At 38.8% G+C, this 22,461-nt stretch overlaps 1 protein-coding gene across 2 annotated transcripts in view; it reads right to left on the reverse strand.

The window, feature by feature from the left end:
• LOC114155755 (regulating synaptic membrane exocytosis protein 2-like) overlaps positions 1–22,005 on the reverse strand; it is a 47,458-nt gene extending 25,453 nt beyond the window's left edge. Inside the window, exons 1-16 of one of the 2 annotated variants that reach the window (XM_028035816.1) lie at positions 21,701–22,005; positions 21,291–21,454; positions 16,456–16,488; positions 16,217–16,318; positions 15,753–15,963; positions 14,592–14,737; positions 11,892–12,069; positions 10,953–11,187; positions 9,584–9,865; positions 4,066–4,130; positions 3,846–3,965; positions 3,672–3,771; positions 2,683–2,806; positions 2,504–2,550; positions 1,482–1,570; positions 239–369 (exon numbers count right to left, since the gene is read on the reverse strand). In XM_028035816.1, the coding sequence (XP_027891617.1) occupies positions 239–369; positions 1,482–1,570; positions 2,504–2,550; positions 2,683–2,806; positions 3,672–3,771; positions 3,846–3,965; positions 4,066–4,130; positions 9,584–9,865; positions 10,953–11,187; positions 11,892–12,069; positions 14,592–14,737; positions 15,753–15,963; positions 16,217–16,318; positions 16,456–16,488; positions 21,291–21,439 (2,012 nt within the window). In that variant the 5' untranslated portion in view covers positions 21,440–21,454; positions 21,701–22,005. Of the gene's footprint in view, positions 1–238; positions 370–1,481; positions 1,571–2,503; positions 2,554–2,682; positions 2,807–3,671; positions 3,772–3,845; positions 3,966–4,065; positions 4,131–9,583; positions 9,866–10,952; positions 11,188–11,891; positions 12,070–14,591; positions 14,738–15,752; positions 15,964–16,216; positions 16,319–16,455; positions 16,489–21,290; positions 21,455–21,700 lie in introns of both variants that reach the window. The other variant, XM_028035817.1, reaches the window with a different exon arrangement.
• Positions 22,006–22,461: the final 456 nt, after the last annotated feature.

The following is a 22,461-nucleotide window of genomic DNA, read 5'->3' on the forward strand; positions in this document are numbered from 1 at the left end:
TTATATTTTTAAAATGTCAAAATTTCCACTTAACTTTATATTTATAATATATTTTTTAAATATTTAATATATAAAAATTGTATTTTAAAATATATCCAGCATTTTTAAATATTAACTATAATTAAAGCATTTTAAATATCTAATTTCTTTAAATATTAAATGATTAATAATTTGATCAGTTATTCAGGTTTACAGAATAATAGCAATAATGTAGTTTTGTTTTTCTTTGTTCTTCTACCTTCTGTCCGGCAGGAAGTAGATCTTGACGTATGGGTTTCGCGGTCGTCCATCGTCCCGAACAGGAAGTTCTTTGGCTCCAAGGACCGTGACGATCAGCTGATGACCAACCTTATCATACCACAGTTTGATCTGTATTAAAACATTAAATACAGCAACATTAGAAACAAAACAGAGAACGGATCTGACCCATTCATACTGGTTCAAACTTTATAAAGGGCAGTAGCCCAGGGCTCCATTTTTTAAGGAGCGTCCCTCATGGTCGCTCTGCTCTGCAGCCATTATTTGAGACTCTAATCAGCTGCTCTCAGTTGAAAAAACTAGAGGTCAACGATATTTTAGCGTCAGCGTAAAACTGGACCGATTTTAGTAACTAATATTTATTTCCATCTTGTTGTGGCTTGAGTATGTGTCACTTTCTCTGGTCATGTGATCGCAACAGAACTGTCTTTAAAATAAAAATATCTGTATGCCAAAAGGAGAAAAAAAAAATCACAGCCAGATTAGTAACTAGTTTAATTTACTTATGGAATTTTTAACTAAAACTTTACTTTTAGGACATTGTACTTTTTACCTTTACTTGAATAACTTTATTATGATGCAATGCTAATTTTATTTCAGTAAGATTTCTGGATTTTCTACCCACTGATTAAAAACAAACTTAAGTTTTAACCAAAAATTCACCAGCACAGACACACACCTGCAGTTTTTGTTAAAACTTCATGTTTTTTATTGAAAAAAACTGATTTGGAAAATTTTTCTTTATATTGTAAGTGTTATTTATATAAATTATTTTCATTTTAATATTTATAATACCCAAATTTCCACATAATTTTATATTTTAGTCTGTCTGATGATGTCGTTTTAAATATTAAATAATTTATGTTTTGATCAGTTTTACCAAATACTTTAAGCTACTTTTTACTTTTGCTTGAGTAAAAATATGTTGAAGTCTTACTTCAGTACAATGTTTTATGTTTTCTCATATGGATCACGAGAAAAAATGACACATATTTGGAAAAGTTGTTTCATAAATTGCAGGTAAGCATCTATTTTACACTAAACTGATGAACTCTACAGCTAACAACAAACTCAAGCTAACCTACAGCCTAACTCTCTACAGGTTACCTGGATCCTGGGAACCAGAGGAGGCCTGTTTGCGCTCTGTAAACACATACACATCACCATGGAAACGCCTGTTTACGGGTTTCTGGGCCTGGATGCGAGATGTTGGCTGAACTTACGGAGACTTGTCCCGACAGAACGCTGGGGCTCATGGGAGAGGTGACGGAGATGGTCGGGCCGACCTTCTGTGAGTCGAAGGAACTGGAACCTGAGCACAGAAAAACAAAACCCAGTTCCACTAGAGCCCGCTTTGTCCAACACGCGATACTTTAGGAGCTTACAACACTGTTTTTCAAAACCTCAGAAGGTTGGAGAGAAGATGAGAAAGAAAAATACAATAATAATAACTTTTTTTTCCAATCATTTTTTAATAAAATATAAATAAAAAAAATTTAATGTTATTTCTGATGCTTATTTTCTGTGCTAGCAAGAAAAAGACCAAAGGAACTGTCCCAAATGGAAATTAAATGTTGAAACTCCAATCTCATGACTGTGTTGACATGCTAACAGCTCAGTTTCCATTAGCAATCAATGCTAATCCACCTCATTTGCTTTTGCTGTTCTGTTTTAAATCTATCTGTACATTACGGTAACAGGAAGAAAAGGTTTGAACTTCTTGCTTCTTTCCCTACTCTGCATTCATTAAGCCTCATTTTCCAACTACTCCGGCATTAGTTATTAGAGATCAGGTATTATCTGAGCTTTCAAGATGCTTATCAGCTGCTAACAATTGCAAAAACAAAACCTTATAATGGTTAAAAAAGTTAACCGCAATATTCTATCCAAATAAATGTAAAATAAATAACAGAAGCCTCCAAAAAGAACCGAACTAATGTAGAAAATGAAAACAATATCAGAGTGTCTTCCGTCAGAGGCTTCCTCAAAGTCGCTGCAACACAGACTGCTACATCAGATTTTTTCTGCCATCACCATCTACAGTAAGTCTTTGAAGAATTCAAATTAGTAAGGATTACAACTAAATTTAAATTCTCTTTGGGATCAATATTTGAATTTTAACAATATGATTAATTCTAACTGAGCTAAAACAGGAACGCCTTAATGTCGTACTCAGAGGGAAAAAGTTTAACTGCTGTGGTTTTCTGTAAGCTTGTGTTGGATTATTCTTTGTGTAAAAACTCACTGGAGTCCAGGTGAACACTGGAGGCGTCTGCTGCTCTTGAAACGTCTCTGCTGAGCAAGAACCAACAGATATCCGTTAGCATTAGCATCTAATAAAACATATTTTAAAGTTAGATATGATGCAGAATATGTAAACATTTTTAATTTGTTAGCTCGGACTGGACCAGATGTGTGACCCACCGGATCGGTCGGCAGACCACCAGCTCCACCTGCGGTTCTGGTTTGGACTCCATGATGATGTCATAGACCTCGTTGAATGTGGCGCCCTGAAGAACCCGGCCGTTCCACTCCAGAACCTGATCACCTGGAGATCAAAAATGTAACATATGTTACAGTTTACACTGCAAAAAGCAAACGAGCCACACTGACTAGATGAACTTCGACATTTATTACTGGATTGGACGGAGCCTATTAGCCGCTATAGCTAGCAAAAGATAGCTGTCTTGCTTTTTACTCAAGCAAGAGTAAAAAAATATTTGGGACTCAGTACTCAAGTACTGAGTAACTGATCAAATTATCAATTATCTAATGATTTAAAATTACATTAGATGGATCAAAATATAAAGTTAAGTGAAAAATTTGGTACTTTATTAATCAAAATGAAAAAAAATAACATAATTTTTTCAAATCAGTTTCTTTCAATAAAATCTTCTGAAACTTTAACAAAACTGCAGGTGCGTGTCTGTGTCTGGCGAATTTTTGGTTAAAACATGTTTGTTTTTCATTCAGTGGGAAGAAAAAACAGAAATTTTTACTCAAGAGTAGAAATACTTTATAATACAATTTCTCAAGTAAAAGTAAAAAGTACAGCGTAGTAAAATACTCTTAAAAGTAGATTTTTTTTAAAAGTTACTCAAGTAAATGCAACTAGTTACTACCAAAATTGGGTCGGTCTACTCTACACACAGATCTGTTGCCGAGGCAACCAACTGACATGATGTGTGTTATCACATGACGTCCAACCCAGTAATATATGCCAATGTAGATGACCCAAAAAATATGAGAAGTCAAGATTCTTTTACAAAGTGAGACTAAAATAAAACAATCAGGTTGATGGAAACAGAAAATCAGACGTTTTATAACAAATATAACAACTTTACTGTAAGTTGAAGAAAGCAACATTTAACGTATAATAAGAGACGTAATCTATGAGCACAAACTGTGTTTACCTGGTCTCAGATGTCCCACTGTGTCTGCCAGACTTCCTCTCTTCACTTTGGTGATGAACGCACACAGACGGCCAGACTCCGTCATTTTCCCACCAACAACCTGAAAAAACCCGGTGCCCATCAGCAAGCCACTGGACGCCACTGGGATGATCGTAAGAGAAACAGCAGCGCCACCTTGAGGCCCAGCAGGGCTCCTGTATCTGCAGGAACCGTCCCGTCCTTCATCCTCTTGTTCAGGACGATTCGACCAATCAGACGCTCCGCATCTTTGGATTGTTGCCATGTGACCGGCTGCTAACGAATGACAAAAAAACTGTTTAATTCATAAAAACGGCCAGGCAGAAAGGCAGACAGGGAATGGATGTTATGATGGAGGGCGTGTTTGTTGAGTTACCATAGACATCGGTGCAGGCTCGCCATGCCAGGTACCATGATCCCACCACTGGCTCTCCATGTCTCCTGAAAACAACAAAACAAATTTAATAAAAACAATTAAAACTCAGAAAGCTAAAAAAAAAACTTAATCTTTGGTCCAAATCAACTTTTCTATTTTGTTTTTTCTCTTTCCTTCCTTTAAAACACATCTGAAATGAAATCCTGCTTGGCTTCTGCATACGGTCACAAGATCCAGCATAACACCGTTCAGCTATTTAATATTTATAGATACATTTTGTTATGGCACCCCTTACTGTTCTCTCTTTTTAAAGGAAGTATCTCTTCTTGGTTTGGCCTTTGTTGATGTACATCCCTCTAAAATCTTCTTGAAAAGAAATTGTATTTAAAAAGACAATAAGGGAACTATTTCAATTGGAATATGTCCCGATCCGTGTGAATTTGGTGTGTTTCTGTTTTGATTCCTTGACTGGTTTTCTTCTTAGATCCAGCTTCAGTTTTCACAGCTGTTGACAGACATGCTTTGCTAATAAAGGAGTTGCACCGACTTCCTCCAGTAGACAGTTTGTCCTGCAGTCAAAAGCCAGTTTGATAACCTACATCCATTTCCTCCACAGAGGGGAAACAATGAGATCACATCCATTCACAACTACAGATATCTTTTTTCTGATTCCGTTTCCACAAAAAAGTCTTCTTTATTGACTCCCAATGATGCTGCATAACTCTGCAAAAACACCAGAACCAAACATGGAGAAGCAGCATTGAGCTTGTATGCACCACAAATCTGGAACAAACCTCCAGAAAACTGAAAAACAGCTGAAACACTGAGCTCCTTTAAACCTAGACTAAAACCCAGCTGTTTAGTTGGTTTTGAACCATTATAAATTGAACATTGACCGACTTATTTCATGTGTATTGATGATTTTAACAATGGTTCTTGACTAAATGTAATGTCTGTTGTTGGTTTTCACAACTGTTGACTAAAATATGTTTCTTTTTTGTTATGTTTTCACAATGCAAAGCACCTTGAACTACTGTGTTGCTGAAATGTGCTATAAAAATAAACTTGGCTGATTTATTGATTGTCTAGTTTTTAGTGCAAATATCTTGGTTCATTTTAATAGAGACAAAACTAACTTACAACTGACTTTCCAGCAAGATATAGGAGGTTGTTTTAAGTCAATAATTTGTACTTGCTCCATTGCAGATAAAACAAACTCCTGTATCTTTCTGAAAAGCTACTTCTAAGTTAGATTTTTTTCTTATTTCAAGTGTTGTAAGATATTTACACTAGAAACTAGACCAAAACTCCTTGGTAATATTTAGGTTTTTTGCAGTGAAAACAGCTCTGGGATCAGTTTTATGCAGCATTATTGTCCGTCACCTGCAGTTTGAACCTATAAACTTTCTGTCATCAGTGAAAGACGATTAAATGCAGGTAAATGTAGAGCAATAACAGAGTGTTTGAGCCTATAAACGGACAGGAAGTCCACTTAGACCCGTCATCAGGTGCAGATCGCTGCCAGAAAGCCTCTGCAGTACTCACAGGTCTGAGAGGACGACAGCATGATAAAAAAAGAAGCTTTAGATGAAGAAGAAGAGCAGGAGGTGAACCTGCAGCTCCTCGGTCCTCCTCTCTCTGGGTGAGGGATCGCAGTTTGCCCCGAGCTCTGCCTGCAGGCTGCAGGGCTGCTCATACCTGTCTGTAACAAGATTAGCTCAGGCCAAACACAGAGTCCGTCTCTCTGTCAGCGGCAGCATCGTGGCTTCAGCTGAACTTCACCGGTTGCTAACCTGCTGTTTGCTTCACTTTGGGTCAGAGAGTCTGCGAACTGGGAGAAACATTTCAGCAACTCCAAGCACTTTCTTGAAACTTTAACCTTAAGAACTTGGAAAAATCCAACAGATTTCCAGGAAAATGAGCAAAATATGCAGCTCAGCAGCAGATCCAGGCCGCCTTGTCCACAGTTTGGTTCCCTCCTGCACTGAACTGTTTCTATTCCTGCTTCCTTGCAGCGACTCTTGGTAATCCAAACTCTTCACATGTAATCCAATTGACAGAAAGCATCGACGCTGATTCTGTGACCCATCAGAACCGACAGGCTGAGATGTTTGTCTCCCACCATGGCCAGATTATCGACCAGCTTCTCCAGGATCCGTTCTGTTTTCCAGTCGAGTTTGTCGGAGGTTTTTATGTTGCGTCCTGCGGTCCAGGTGCCTTCAGTAATGCAGCGTCAGAGACTCTGAGCTGATCTCTCACCTCTGACCCCGATGGGAGGAGCCACTCTGAGCCAATCAGACTCCATCGTCTTTCATGACTTTGGCCCCTGAGACGTAGACACAGAAGATTAACCGAGCAACGATGGACAAAAACCAAAACTAAAATCAGCACAGCTTCATAGAGAAATGTTTTGCATGATAACTTAAGTTGGAAAGCGCCAAGAGCCTTGTTTCAGTTCCAGAGTTTCTCAAGTTTCAACAACTCAAATTTAAGACTTTTTAAGACTGTCATGAATTATATTTAAGACCTGCATCTCCACAGAAATCTACAAACATCAACCAGCGAGCTAGAGATAAACTTGAAAACATGACTAAGACACAAAAAACGCTAGCTAGCTAGCAACGGTACATTAGCAGCTAGCTAGCGGTAGCCTCAACCTTCTCAAGTCACAAAACGCAACACATGTGACTGAGTGCCACTCAAATGTTAGCCTGGCAGGAAAGTCCCACAAATAAAAAATACAAAAATAGAATATATGAGATAAAATAGTGCAAATAGACAAAATTTCAGACCTTTGAGTAACATATTAAAGGGCATTTCACTTTTTAAAAATTTATTTAAGTCATTTTAAGGATGCGTGGACACTTTAAGTTCATGTCCATCTGAGCTGCAGTGAGTTCATGCTTGGATGTTATGATGAATTCCTGAAGGCAAGAGGTTTTAAAGAGACAGAGCCCCAATTTCAAGGCGTGAAATCAGGAAGCAAAATTTATTTTAAGTGAAATTTGATATATGCAGCATTTGTATAACAATTGAAGGCAACAGTTACTTGGTTGTGCTATAAAATGGCCTGGAAAACAGATAAAAATGTCCAAAAAAATGTAGGATATTGATGGTTTTTTATGTTTTCAGAAGCGTACAGAGAGAAGAAACACAGAATGAGTTCAAAAATGCTAATCTTTAACAAACCAATCCATTAGAGACAACTCTCTACAACATTTAGTGGGACTTGGAGGTACTCCCAAAGAATTTAACACAAAGGCAATGGCCAATCATTTGCATCAGAGGAAAAAACTGGGAAAAAAGTTGTCTAATGTGGAACAGTACCACCATAAAAAACCAGAAACCTGCAACCAAAATATGGAAATGATGAGAGGAAAGTAGAGAGTTTTCTCAAGGGAACCCTCTGTTGTGAGGCTGAGGAAGTGCAGGTGAAGCTGGTTGGAGGTGAAGCCAGATTCAGCTGTAAGAAGATTATCACACTGAGCTAATTTAAGTCAGAGACACTGAGAACACACAGCGTCTCCTTTTCCACTCTCCCTCCTTCTTGTTTTCTCAGTTTAAAGCCTGAAACCTCAAGATATCACTGAAAGGCAAGTTCCAGGAAAAAGGCAAAAATACTTCACATTTCCACTAGAGGGCAGAAGACAATTTAAACTGATGCGATATTCTGTTACAGGAAGCACATTCATTTATCGCCACGACGACAGTTACACTGCAAAAACACAAAATCTTACCAGGTATTTTTTTTATTAGTTTCTAGTGCATAATAGTGCACAATAAGACAAAATTAACTTGCAAGTCACTTTTCAGCAAGATAAAGGAGCTTTAAGTCAATAATTCCTTAATATTGATTAAAAAGTTCTAGTTCCACTGGAATATTATTTCACTTATAACAAGACATTTTCCTCATATTATGTAATCTGCCAATGAAAGTAGTACTTTCTCATCAGAATTAAGAACTTATTGACATAAAACATGCTACAAAATCTTACTGAAAAGTTACATGTAAGTTAGTTCTGTCTTCTTTCAAGTTTACTAAGATATTTGCAATAGAAACTATCAAAAGATACTGGGTAAGATTTTGATTTTTGCAGTTACCACCATCTTCTAAGTCCATTTTATTTATATCTGAGAACTTAATTTAGTATGTAATATTACATACTAAATTAAAATCGCACTTGATGTTATATGGGGTGATTGAAGTGCTGAATAAATGGATACTACACAATAAAATATAGAAAAACCATATTATTTTATGAGCAACTACTGTATATATTGTGAGTTTTTACCCTTAATTATTAAAATTATTATGTTTCTGACTTGTGGGTTATTGTTGTTCACGGCTAATCAAGCTAAAAATTCAATTCAATCTCAATTTTTAGCGCTACTCTAGAAAACAAATCTACTCTAACTTTACAGCAAGGTACTCTGATACTCTGCATGTGTGTTTCTACGTTCTGATACTCTAGATGTGTGTTTCTACGTTCTGATACTCTAGATGTGTGTTTCTACGTTCTGATACTCTGCATGTGTGTTTCTACGTTCTGATACTCTAGATGTGTGTTTCTACGTTCTGATACTCTAGATGTGTGTTTCTACGTTCTGATACTCTAGATGTGTGTTTCTACGTTCTGATACTCTGGATGTGTGTTTCTACGTTCTGATACTCTGCATGTGTTTCTATGTTCTGATACTCTGGATGTGTGTTTCTACGTTCTGATACTCTGCATGTGTGTTTCTATGTTCTGATACTCTAGATGTGTGTTTCTACGTTCTGATACTCTGCATGTGTTTCTATGTTCTGATCCTCTGGATGTGTGTTTCTACGTTCTGATACTCTGCATGTGTGTTTCTACGTTCTGATACTCTGCATGTGTTTCTATGTTCTGATCCTCTGGATGTGTGTTTCTACATTCTGATACTCTGCATGTGTGTTTCTACGTTCTGATACTCTGGATGTGTGTTTCTATGTTATGATACTCTGGATGTGTGTTTCTATGTTATGATACTCTGGATGTGTGTTTCTATGTTATGATACTCTGGATGTGTGTTTCTATGTTATGATACTCTAGATGTGTGTTTCTATGTTCTGATACTCTGGATGTGTGTTTCTACATTCTGATACTCTAGATGTGTGTTTCTATGTTCTGATACTCTGCATGTGTCTCTATGTTCTGATACTCTGGATGTGTGTTTCTATGTTATGATACTCTACATGTGTGTTTCTATGTTATGATACTCTGGATGTGTGTTTCTACGTTCTGATACTCTAGATGTGTGTTTCTACGTTCTGATACTCTGCATGTGTTTCTATGTTCTGATACTCTGGATGTGTGTTTCTATGTTATGATACTCTGGATGTGTGTTTCTACGTTTTGATACTCTGGATGTGTGTTTCTATGTTCTGATACTCTGGATGAGTGTTTCTATGTTCTGATACTCTGGATGAGTGTTTCTACGTTTTGATACTCTGGATGAGTGTTTCTACGTAGCTTTCTTCTCCTGTAGTTCTTACTGTCAGGCTCATCACAGCTGGTGTATTCAGGTGTGGTCAGCAGCTCCTCCTCTGAACTGCTGAAGCTGCCAATCACGTGCATCTTCCCCATCATCCTCCCTCTCTGCGCCATGCTCTCATTGGTGGGCTTCCTCTTGAGGGCGGAGCTCGGGTCCAGGAGTTGCTGTGGCAACGGGCTGCGTCGAGGAGACGTGGGGCTGAGGTGATTGGGAGTCCTGTCAACTGAGAATGACCTCTGACCTCCACACCCAATCAGTCCCTGAGGCCGATTCTGGCGGACGGCTGAGGAGCGAAATAATGAAATAATGAAGCAAGACATTAATATGAATCTGTTATTTACTGATTTATGTGTCTTTTTGTGCCGTTACCTGGCAACCCTGGCCAATCCCAGTCCATCACCTAGCAACCAGTTCTAGTTCCACTGGCAGATAATTTCACCTTTCCCATGTCAAAAGTGAAATAATCTGCCAATTAAACTAGTATTTTTTCATCAATATTAACAAATTATTGACTTAAAATAAACTCCTATATCTTGCCGAAAAGTAAGTTAGTTTTGTCCTATTTCAAATTTACTAAGATATTTTCACCAGAAATTAAACAATCAGTCAATACAATTTTTTTGAATAGCGTATTTCAGCAACACGGCAGTTTCAAGAGCTTTACATGATGAAAATATTACAAAAAAGAATCATTTAGTCAACATGTGCATTTTGTCTCTAAAATCATCAAAACACATCAAATATGTTAATTTTGTCGTTTTTCAAGTGTAATAAAATATTTGCATAAGAAACAAGAGCAAAAATACTTAGTATTATTTTTTTGCAGTGAACAAATAAAAAAAATAAAATATAAAAAAGGAGATACACATTAAAATGGATGCATTTAGAACAGGGGTTTGTGGGTCGGGGGCCATTTGTGGCCCTTGGAGTGATTTTGTGTGGCCCCCAACTCCAATTCTAGAATAAAACTTTGACCTGTGATAATGAATATCTTAATTTATTATATTTAAATTATATATGTTTAAATAAACATTATTTAAAATAAGAAATATCAAAATGTAATTCTCTTACAATAGAAAATAACACAAAGTAAATTATAAAGACTTTTACTGAAAAGACAACTTTGCTGCTTTTATTTAATTTGTTAAACTTGGATAAATATAGCTAAACACAGAACGGAAACAAGCGGTGTCACAACAAAACTTAAATTTTTTAACATATCTGGGTTAAGATACATTATTTCTCTATTAATCTTAGCAGTTCAGATGTTTTTTCTTATTATTTTTCTTGTTTTAATTAATCTAGGGCCATTTTGGGTGGAAGTGGGAAAGAGAAATAAGCAGCATGCTAAGCCAAGAGTAAATCCTGACCTGTGTGTCTGAGGTTGAGATGTTCCGGTTCTGCTGCAGCCAGCGACACGTCGCTGTGCCGGCGCTGGTGGCGGACCCGGCCGACCTGCGCCAGCATCCTCATGGTCTCCTCGCTCGGCTGCGGCTTAACCGGGTAGCGGGCCAGGTTGGGGTCGCTTCGGTAGCGAGCCTGAAACTCCTCCTCCTGGCGCCGCCGCAGCTCACGGTCCACCAGAACCGGGTCAAATGGGTGGTCCTGATCCAGGAAGGAGAACAGGTGAGCTTCCTAACACAAGTCTAGCAGAAAACGCCGCAGTTAGCTTCAGGTTCCGAAGTTTGGATTTATAGTTTAATCCAGAATTTAATCTGGATTAAACTGAAACTTAAAACCAGAAAACATTTTAAATATCAGAATAAATTCAATAAAAAATTTTTTACCTTTAAATCTGAATCATCACATAGAAAGATACATAGAATTCATCCATCCATCCATCCATCCATCCATCCATCCATCTATCCATCATCCATCCATCTATCCATGGTTTTATAGGTCCATCCATCCATCCATCCCTCCATCCATCCATCCATCCATCGTTTTGTCCATCCATCCATCCATCCATCCATCGCTTTGTCCATCCATCCATCCATCCGTCCGTCCGTCCATCCGTCCGTCCGTCCCTCCATCCGTCCGTCCGTCCGTCCGTCCGTCCATCCATCCATCCATCCATCCATCATGTTTGTTATACAAAGCATTCACTTGATGCTTTCTCTAAGCAGCTTATTAAATTATTATAGAAATATTACATATTTTATAGTTATTGAATGAGATGAAACAATAATGAAGAAGAAATAAAAACAATATTCTTTCCTTTTTTTGCACACATAACGTTGAACATTACAACATTCTGGAAATTAAATCACCACTGCGACATAAGAGTCGTTTTGTCGTTGTTGTCCCACCTGTGAGTGCCAGCGGCCGCGCCGGTCTTTGATTGGTCGCCTTTGGACACGTAACTCCTCCTCGCCGTTGCCATGGTAGCTGTGCGTGGAGCGGGGGCGGCGGTCCAAGCTGTGGTCGGAAGGCGAGCGAGGCATCCTGCCGCCACCATCGTAGTACGACGCGGAGGGGCTCCGCCGCCTGTCGGACACACGGAGCGAACCAATCAGGGGGAGGAGATGCTGCTTCACGTAAACAAAGGAGACGATGAAATTGTTTCTGTATTTGAAGTGTTTCCAACATGGCGGTGTTCACGAATGATGAGGGGAGAGAGACGAGTCTACAGGCGAAGATCTTAATTTACAGAGATCCAAACCGCATCTATGGATGGATGGATGGATGGATGGATGGATGGATGGATGGATGGAAGAACAAAATGATTGATAGACGGATATGGATGGATGGACAGACAAAATGACGGAAAGATGGACTGATGGACGGATGGAAAAATGACAGAAGGAAGCAGACAAAGGAAGTAGGGAACGAAAAAGGAGGGAAGAATGAAATGTAAGAAACAAGAACAGAAAGACAGAATACATCTTTCTTTTCTTTTTTCTTCATCCAGACCCAATAATACCAAATTCCAGATTTTTTCTTTTCATTGAACGTCGTCCAGCAGCCTAACCTGAGATCCCGCCTTCCTTCCTTTATCAAGTAAACTGAGGGACATGAATTAATTATAAATAATGTGAACTTTGAAAACTTTTTGTTTTCTCAGAGTAAAACTGCTCACTCCAACCACCCAGAATCTCACTGAATCTTCTCTGAACAAAGATCACAAACTCTGCGTTAACCTGTAACTGGATGTGCGAGACGCAGACTTACATGCGGCCACCGTTTCCTGCGGCCACCGCTTCCTGTCAGTGCGCGCCGACGCAGCCGTCACGCAGCTGCAGGACGACGAATGAAACTCTGAGCAGACGAGGATCCAGACATCATCGTGTTTGAGTCGTGTGTTTTTTGCTCAGAGATATAAACAAAGAGCCTGTTTCTGTTTTTCTGTGCCGGTTCAACACACGACACATTGACACACATTAACACACTCAGCAGGTTTGTACCTGACAGCTGGAGTACAACTGAAGCTCCGCCCCTTTCAGCGCCCTCTATCTCACTCTGACTCCGCCCACCTGGGGTATTACATCACCGCTACTAGCTCCCGTTAGCCTGTGTGTGTTAGCCTGCTGTATTTAGTAGCAGCAATAATCCCCAGTGAGCTGAGGGGATTATTATTCTGTTAATCTGATTAGCGTGTGTGTTTGAGTTTGTGTGTATGGGGGCTGTGCGTGTTTGATGGGGAGGGCAGGCACAGTGTGTGTGTGTGTGTGTGTGTGTGTGTGTGTGTGTGTGTGTGTGTGTGTGTGTGTGTGTTGGAGATGGGGTCTGGAGGTAAATTATGTGTGTGATCTAATTATGACCAGTCAGACGTCAAAAGGACAAGTCTGAATTTTACTGACTCAGCAGTAAAAACCTCCAGACAAAACTGAGGGTTAAATGTTTAAGAAACACCGAAAAAAGAGAAAAATATCCTTTTTGCCTGTTTCTGACCTGTTGCTGCAGATTTAACATCAGATTTTTGGTTTGTTTTAACTTAAAAATAGTAAAACATGTATTGCTTTTTGGTGTGTCACACATAAAAACCCCTTTAAGCCTTAAGCAGCTTCTAAAAAACACTTCAAATTTCTGATCCCCCAAAGATGTTGTGCTCCATTTGTTAATTTTTTTCACAAAAAAATCGGTGTTGGTATTAAACCACTCAGTGCTTCCCTAAATCTTACTGAATCAAGAGATTAAACAACAATTATATTTATGTATAGTTAATTTTTTACCTTTTCCAATTTAAAAAAATTTGCAAAAAGAAGTTTAATTAATGTTAAATCAAACTAATTAAAAATCCACCTTTTTTGATGAATAACTAAACTTAATTTCTTAAATTAAAAACAATGTAATATATTGTTAAATGCATTGTGTTTGTAATTAAATTAAGTTTTATTTTAGTTCCAAGCTTGCCAGGTGAATTAACTGAGGTTAAAATGTGGCGGTCAAAATGACTGCTTCTAGTCGTTGTAGTAGTTTCATTATGGCGGTTGTTAAAATGTTAGATTTTCTGGTTCTCCATCACCTTCACGTTGCTATAAAACTGATGTAGAAAAGCAATCGATGCACTTTCAGCACCACAAATGTTTAAACAATGAGAGAACCACAGGAAGAGAAGCTCTTCTTTGAATGACACATTTTATCACTGATAAACAGAGATATCTCTACTCTCTGGAAAAAGAGAAAAAGTATATCATACTAATGATATAATTATTAGAATTATTTAAATTGTTAAAAGAAAGTAATTAAACAATGAATGTGGCGGCACTGATAGTGAGATTTTGGTTGTTTTTAAAGTTAAAATGTAGCGCGTCTGCAGTTTCCCAAATCAGCTCCAGCATTAGAATAAAAGAAAACACAAAAATGTAGCCAAGTTATTTTATGTTTGAAATGGTTGTTTTTCACAAAAAAACACCCAATCTTTAGTTTTTCCTCGTGTCAAACCATACGTTTACGTTTCTGAATCCAATCAGAGGTCAAATCTTGGGTCTCAGTTGGATGGTGGGTTGTTTTCTCTATCCTGCATCTAGAAGAGTTGTTTGTTGTCTAATATTTTAAATGACACTTACTGCTCTGTGGCTCCATTGCTCAGGGGCCCCACGGCCCCCGACGCCCCCTGCATCGGCCCGTGTGGAGGCGACGCGTTGGGGTAAAATTCTCCCGACCGGGTCAGAATCTCCTGCTGCTTCCTGCACACGTTGCAAACCCACATCACCTAAAACACAACAACACACACGTTTATATGTGCTCACATTTCAAACATTAGTGTGTTTTATTTGGATTTTATGTGATAGACCAATACCAAAATGGCTTTCAAAGTGGTCTGGACTTTGACTGGACCATTCTATCCTTTGGATCTAATCCATTTCATTGCAGCTCTTGAGTTTTAACAGGTTTTCTTTCAGGATTGTTCTCCCAGCGTTCCTATGCACAAGAAACAAATGCAACCCCACAGCATTACCCTGCCATCTCTATGTTTCACCCTGGTCACACTACATGCAGTGTCCATGGGACTTTCTGGCTGCTTTTTAATTAGTTTAGGTTGATAAGTTCGTAGTTGTGCCATTTTTTTCCATGTTCAGATGATAGTTGAAGCTTTGCGAGATGTTCAGAGTTTGTATATCGTTTTGTACCCTAAACAGCTTCATCTCTGATCCGCCTGCTGGGTTTCTTGGTCTTCATGATGCTGCTTGTTCACTAACAAACCAGTAGATATTTCACAGAGAAGCCAAGATCTTAGCATGTCAGAGTAAATGGGGCTGAAACACATCAAACCATGAATAAATTTCTTTCCAAGTTACAAAAACGAAACACTTTGTGTTAGTTTATTGAATAAAATCCAAATAAAACACAGTGAAAACATGTGAAAGTTCAAGGAGCATAATTGCTTTTGCAAAAAACACATTTTGTTGTTTTATTTGCAGAGTTTTGAGATTAAATGACACTGGATTAACTGTTAATAATGTTTTTACACCTAATCACACTTTTTGCATGACTTATTCAATGTCTTACTCTTTAATATTTAGAAATATATTCTTTATTTTTTGGGAGTTAAGGTACCTTGAAATCAAATTATCATATAGAGGAAAAAAATCATCACTTATACTAACTTAAACAAAGCCATGAAGATTGTGGTTATCTTCAAAGTTAAGCTGAAGAACGTGGATGTTAAGATTTGCAAAAGGAAAAACTAAAGGTCCAAAGGAGGAAATACGGCCTCACACTCCAACCTTATTGGCTCTTAAAGGGACACGCCCGCCGCAGCGCGCGCAGAAGCGGCTTTGACAGTAGCAGCAGGCTCGGCCGCAGCCGTCCGCAAACTTGGTTTTGTGGCAGACGCCGCAGGTGGGAGACTCCGCCCTCGCCATCTGCACCGCAGGAGGCTCCTCCCCCAGCTTCTTCACCTGGTCCTTATACATCTCAAACTGCTGATGTAACTTCCTGTAAAGAACAGGAGCAGTCAGACACTGACTTCAAGACAAATTCTGCGTCAAACTCTGCCTACTTTACAACTGTTTCCAATTTCTCCACTAGCTTGTGATATTTCCTGGATAGAGACTTTTTTCTGCAGTGATCTGATCCTCATGAACGATCCAGATCAAATCTGATTTGGTAAAATATCCAATAATCGATCAATATCTGAGCTGAGCCAGAAACAGACCTCCGATCAGTTCACCTTCTCGGTTTTACTCACGTCTGAGACTCGTTGTCAGTCGGACTTTTAACCTGCAGAACTTCGGACACATTGGCTGCAACATTATTGACCAACTGACTGAACCCTGAGAGCGGATTCCACCTGTCCAGGTAACACAGACAGTCAGCGGACAGGAAGCAGGTTCGCCGTGGGATTGAGGCGTCAGGTTGGGAAACAGGAAGGAGGTTCTGGCCAGGACAGGGGTTTTCAAACAGCACAGCGGACTCTGAGGTACTTACAAAGCTGGGGGAGGTTTTACTTCCTCCTCATCCCTGAAGACACAAAGGCCATGATGAGGATGAAGATGAAACAGAATAAAAACAATAAAGAGAAGTTTAAAAAAAGTGAAGCACAAACTGAACCGAAACATGGAGACATGGACAGAACAGAAAGCTGAAGATGAACTTTGATGGGCTAATGGGTAAACTAGTTACGTTTTGCTAACTTTAACTCTGTGTTCTCTGTTTCTCTGTCCTGTAGTACTGTAATTGGTCCAAATGTGACTGTTAGATCTGACTTTTTTTAAAATTTAAAATCAGATTTGAGTCACTTTTATATGAGGAACTAATTCACAAACGTATCTGATTGTTTTCAAAGCGCCTGCAGTCTGAACAGTCATGTCACATTTTGTCCAACTTTTACATCACTGACGTCATAATTCTGCACCAGAAGAAGCCAGATCCGGTAAATCAGGACGTAAACAATGAATGAAAATTACAATTATGAACTTATGAAAGCAGTTTGTGTCAATGAAGCTCATCACATCACAATCTCACCACTTTTAGCTCTGACTACATCCAAAGAAACTTCTGCACAGAAAATGCAGCCAATGCTATCGCTCATTCATTTCATTTCGTTTCATGTTATCTACCTTTGTGCTGTCATGATTTCTCTGACATTACTGTCGGCTCCCATTGCTGAATAAACTTTAAAAATGATTCAGTAATGGCAGCATCCATTATTACTTCCATAAGCATATCTGACGTAAATGTTCTTCTGTGCACATCGCTTTGGAAGTGTGATTTTTGTTGGACCATTCGGTAGTATGAACGACTATGCAACAAAACAAAAAATAAATCTGAATTGAGCATTGAGGATATGCTGTGTGAGCCTTAATATGGTGTCTTTCTAGTCCAAGAGACAAATAAAGTGATTCCTGAGGCCATGATGAGGTTCAGCAGTCAGTGAAAAGCTCACGTTGGTCATTAATGATCAGGTTCTACTGGTCAACAGGTAACTTGTAAATAATTAATAATGATAGTAAGGGCAGATAAAATTCTAATTTGATCAATAATAAAGTTCTACTGGTCAGACAAGGAAGTTCTAGAGGTTCTGATGGTTAATGAAGAGCTTCTGGAGATCTGTGATTTAGTTGTCTTCACTAAAACTTTTTCATCAATATTAAGGAATTATTTGCTTAAACCAGCAAATAACACACAACAGTGTTATGAGTCCAGCAATATTTCTTAACTAATTAAAGAGCGATTCAGTCAATTAGACTCAAACTGATTAGACAGGTTGATTGATAAAAAATTAATATTTTAAATTGGTCACTGATGAATCACCGTAGGTAAGAAGAAATTAAGCTTTTATTTAATCATTGGGAAACCATTTTCACATCATTGTGGACTTTTTTGTTTTGCTGTAATGTCGTTATAATTATTTGCTTTGTGAGCTCTGGTCTGTTATTTGTTTATTTCTTAAAATGAAACACATCTGATCTCATTGTTCCATCGGACGTCAGCAACTCTTACGCAGAAAATCAAAAACAAAACAAAGTAAATTAATTGAACACATAAAAACTTAAATCAAAGTACAAACAGACAAGACTGATGATGTGATCACCGGGACCTGGGGGGAAATCATCCATTCATCATCCTACACTGCAAAAACTCAATGATGGATGGATGGATCTAACCAAGTATTTTCTAGACCAACTATTGAAATAAGACTAAATTAACTTACAACTTCCTTTTCAGCAAGATGTAGGAGCCTGTTTTAAGTAAATAATTCATTAATATTCAGTTCTGGTTCCACTGGCAGATTATCTCACTAATAACAACACATTTATCTCACGTTATAAATAAAATAATCTGCCAGTGGAACTAGTACTTTTTAAAATCAATATTAAGGAATTATTTACTTGGAACAAGCTCCTGTGTCTTGCTGAAAAGTTTTGCCTTATTTCAACTGAACCAAATATTTGCTCTAGAAAATACTTGGTAAGATTTTGTGTTTTTACAGTGTAACTCCTAAATACTCTCCATTCTGTGAGAAAATAACCACAATATTGTCTTTATGTATCAGATTCTAATAAAACTCAAGTCTTCCTTCCTTCATAGAAACATGAGACTCTGAGTTTAGAGACATCTGGTGGCAAAACGTGGTTATAGCAACATGAACAATGAACATCTCAAGTTATTTTTACAAATGTGTGCAATAATTAGTAATATGACAGACTGATGTTATCGTTTGCTCATCTCCGTTTTGTTTTCACCTCATAAACTACTCAAACTAAACTCTTTACTGTTGGAGGAACAGCTACTTATTTATCCCCCTTCTTTCCTGAACCTTATTCTGCAGAGAAAACACAAAATGACTGGACGTTTTTCACAAAGTCTTTGCATTTTTCAAAGATCTCAAAGGTTCAAGACACTTTGACTCGTGTTAAACCACAGCCACCGATCCACCAACACTCCCACTAATGAGATAACTGGATTTAGTCTGGAGTCCAATTAAAACCAACAGAAACAGAAGGGCTGTGGGTGACAAGCGTGCAGCCTGAAAACCCCCCAGTTTTAGGTTCAAAACGATACGTGAACACACAGATCCTGGAGCAGTGCATTCTGGGTAAAGACCACATGTCAGGATCTCCATTCTGATCTGGTCTGAAGTAGTTTCTTCTGAATCAAATTTTCTTTTATAACTATGCACAGGTGACAGTTTTTACTATTATTACCGTAATTATTTTCCCTAGTGCATTACGAGCCTGGCAGCCCACCAGGCTTTACTTGTGCCCCCACCAGGCTAAGGATTGCTTATTTATTTAAGTCTTTGCATTTTTTAAGACTTTATAGTTGGTGTTCAGGTATTAATTTGTTCAGGTATTAATTTTCCAATCTTTCAATAACACATAATAATTGGAGACCTTTTATCACAGTGTTGTTGCCGGTGCCATCTTTTTTGCTGCTGTGTGTTGGGGAAGCAGCATCAGAGCCGGCGACTCTAATAGACTGGACAAAATCATCAGGAAAGCTGGCTCTGTACTGGGACTAAGACTGGAGTCCCTGGAAACTGTGGTGGAGAGGAGGACACTGAAGAAGGTTCTGTCTATTATGGACAATAAACAGCAGCCTCTCCACCACATAGTGGACAGACAGCGGAGCACCTTCTCACATAGGCTGCTCCAGCTCCGCTGTCGTAGGGACAGATACAGGAAATCCTTCCTGCCACATGCCATCTCACTGTACAATAAAAGCTAAATCACTGTTCTGCACTAATCAGTCCAATTTTGCACAACTGCACTGTGGCACACTTGCTGTACATATATTTACATATACATACTGTATCTGCATTTTTTGAATCTTTGCAAGGACTGCTCTAAGCTGCTTTTTATATTGACAGCATTTCATATTTTTACAATTTATAGCATTTTATATTTTATATTTTATTTTATCTACAGCTACTACTCAGTGGTAGTTGTTGTTATTGTGTCTTGTCTCTATGCTGTAACTGCGAAGTAATTTCCCTGCTGGGATGAATAAAGTATTTCTATTCTATTCTATTCTATTCTATTCTATTCTATTCTATTTAACTGGGCCGGTAGCCTAGGGCTCCAGGTTTTGGGGACCAAAAGTTGTATTAATTCAATTCACAAATACTTCATTGATCCCAAAGGGAAATTAAATAACACACTTGGTTATGGCACTGATGTCCTCTCCATGTGGCTGGCAAAGAGCGATCCGATCTGTAGCGTCAGAACATCTCTGTAGTTTCAGTGCTAAACAATGAGCAGATATAACTGAGCTGTTCAGACTTGTTGGACTTTTTAGATGACCATCACTCTGGTGCCCAACCTCTAGGTATTACAGCAGATTTTAGGCATATTCACTACAATTGTTTGTTTATATTTTATGCTTTACTCCATTACATCATCACTTAGAGACCTGGCGTAGCAACTGTTACATTTTCTCCCCTTTTTTTGTTGTTGCTGTAATTAATATATTTTTAGAGATACTGCTGAGCTTAGGGAAACTTTTGAAAATTGATACAGTTTCTTGCAGATTTTGGTTTTTTTCACAGACATAGGCCTAGTCCACATGTAGTAACATCTGGGGAAACTAATACATTTGTATGTTTCAGCCTGTTATCCACTCAAAAACTCAGTTTAATGTCACTAAAAACAATTATTTATAAAAGCTCAGATCAAAGTAGAGATTTAAAAAACCTTGTTCACACAAACTTCTCAGCGCCATGGTTAGTCCTTACAGAAAGTCGTGCTGTTTTTTTAAGGATTCTGATTGGGTGACAGGCTTTAGCTTAGCGCTACACTGCCCCCTATGGGTTTGGCATGTCTAAAACAATGCTCAGTTGTGAATTCACGAGGATGAAAACTCTTCTGAAACCAATACCATATGTACGATGTTAGTTTTCTAAATAATGTGGCAGAAATATTTGTTTTTATAAGTAGGCCTTAATGTACAAAACCTGGAAGTACATGTGTTCCTTATCTATCTATCTATCTATCTATCTATCTATCTATCTATCTATCTATCTATCTATCAAAACGTTTTTTGCAGGTCAGGCTTCCTCTGGGTTTCATCTAATTACCAATTTGATTCCAATAAGCTTTCTTTTATTTCTCATTATTAGCCTTTATTTACGGTGATTTATTCATTGCTCAGCTTGACCATTTATTTATTGAGAAAGTGAGTAAATATCGGAGGTATAACCTTCATCTTTACTGCACATGGCAGCCTTTTATTTTTGAACATCGTGTCTTCTGCAGCAGATGGTACCAGGGAAATATTGATAACTGCCGATTAATTTAAAATACCAACAAAAAACCACTCACTTCAGCATGCTCTGCTCCTTCTCCTCCTCTTTCTTCTGTCGCTCCATCACGGAGAGGATGATCCTCCGCTCCTCCTCGGTCAGATGGCTCAGGTCCGGCAGCTCCGGTCCGGCCCCGGTGGGCGGTGCAGGTCCGGCCGCTCCAGACATCCCGACCGAGAGCCGCTGCAAGACAAGGAGGACGGGGTCAGTCCAGTCGGTGTCGGAGTGTTTCAGCGCGGCCGAGAGCCGTCAATACCGTCAATAAATCATGATAACGATGATGATGTTTATGATGCAGCCTGCAAAGCCGCAGAGCGCACATTTTATTTCTTCCAGGTGCGTTTCCGTGCGGCGCTGTGCCATCATCATCATCATCCGCCATCAGACCACCTGTTTATCCATCCATCCATCCATCCATCCATCCCCTACCGACGGACGCAGCGGAGTTCTCTCGCCTGCTTAGTCCGAGCTCATGTTGCCTCCTCCGGTGCTCAGTGGCGGCGGCTCCGGTCGGCTCTGCGTCCCGCGGTCGGCGCTCATCCTTCAGTCTTCCGAGGCGGTCCGCTCGGCCTGCAGTGGTCGAGTTTTCTCGCTGCTCGTTCTCCGTTTCTTCTCGGTAATAATGGACGCAGCGGCGCCAGAGGAGGAGGAGGAGGAGACGGAGGAGAAAATAAATAAATCCTCCATAGGAAGCGGGGCGGAGCCACGACAAGACGGCGCTTACGTGCAACAAAGATCAGCTGGTCGTTGGGCGGGTGGGCGGTGGTGGAGGCCGCTCTCCTCTCCACAGGCTAAACATAGACCTGCAGCCAAAGATAGAAATACAACCGAGCTCTCACAGCAGTCAATCAATCAATTAGCTATAAATGACTCCAGCACACTCGGCCTGGGAGCTTTTCACACTATTTATGGATCCACAAAGAGGTGATAAGAATAGCAACGATTATATTTATATCAGGTAACCTAATAAATAAATAAATAAAACGCTCTATTTTTAACGTTAAAAATAAGAGGGGGAAAAACACCGGACAAAATATTTAGTTCTTGATAATATAATATAATATAATATAATATAATATAATATAATATAATATAATATAATATAATATAATATAATATAATATGTCTGTAATACACAAACATTTGGGAACCATTCTAAAGAAAACTGCAACCCTGTGTGAACAATAATA

Source organism: Xiphophorus couchianus, chromosome 13, assembly GCF_001444195.1.
Source record: "Xiphophorus couchianus chromosome 13, X_couchianus-1.0, whole genome shotgun sequence".
In the NCBI taxonomy this organism is placed as follows: Eukaryota; Metazoa; Chordata; class Actinopteri; order Cyprinodontiformes; family Poeciliidae; genus Xiphophorus; species Xiphophorus couchianus.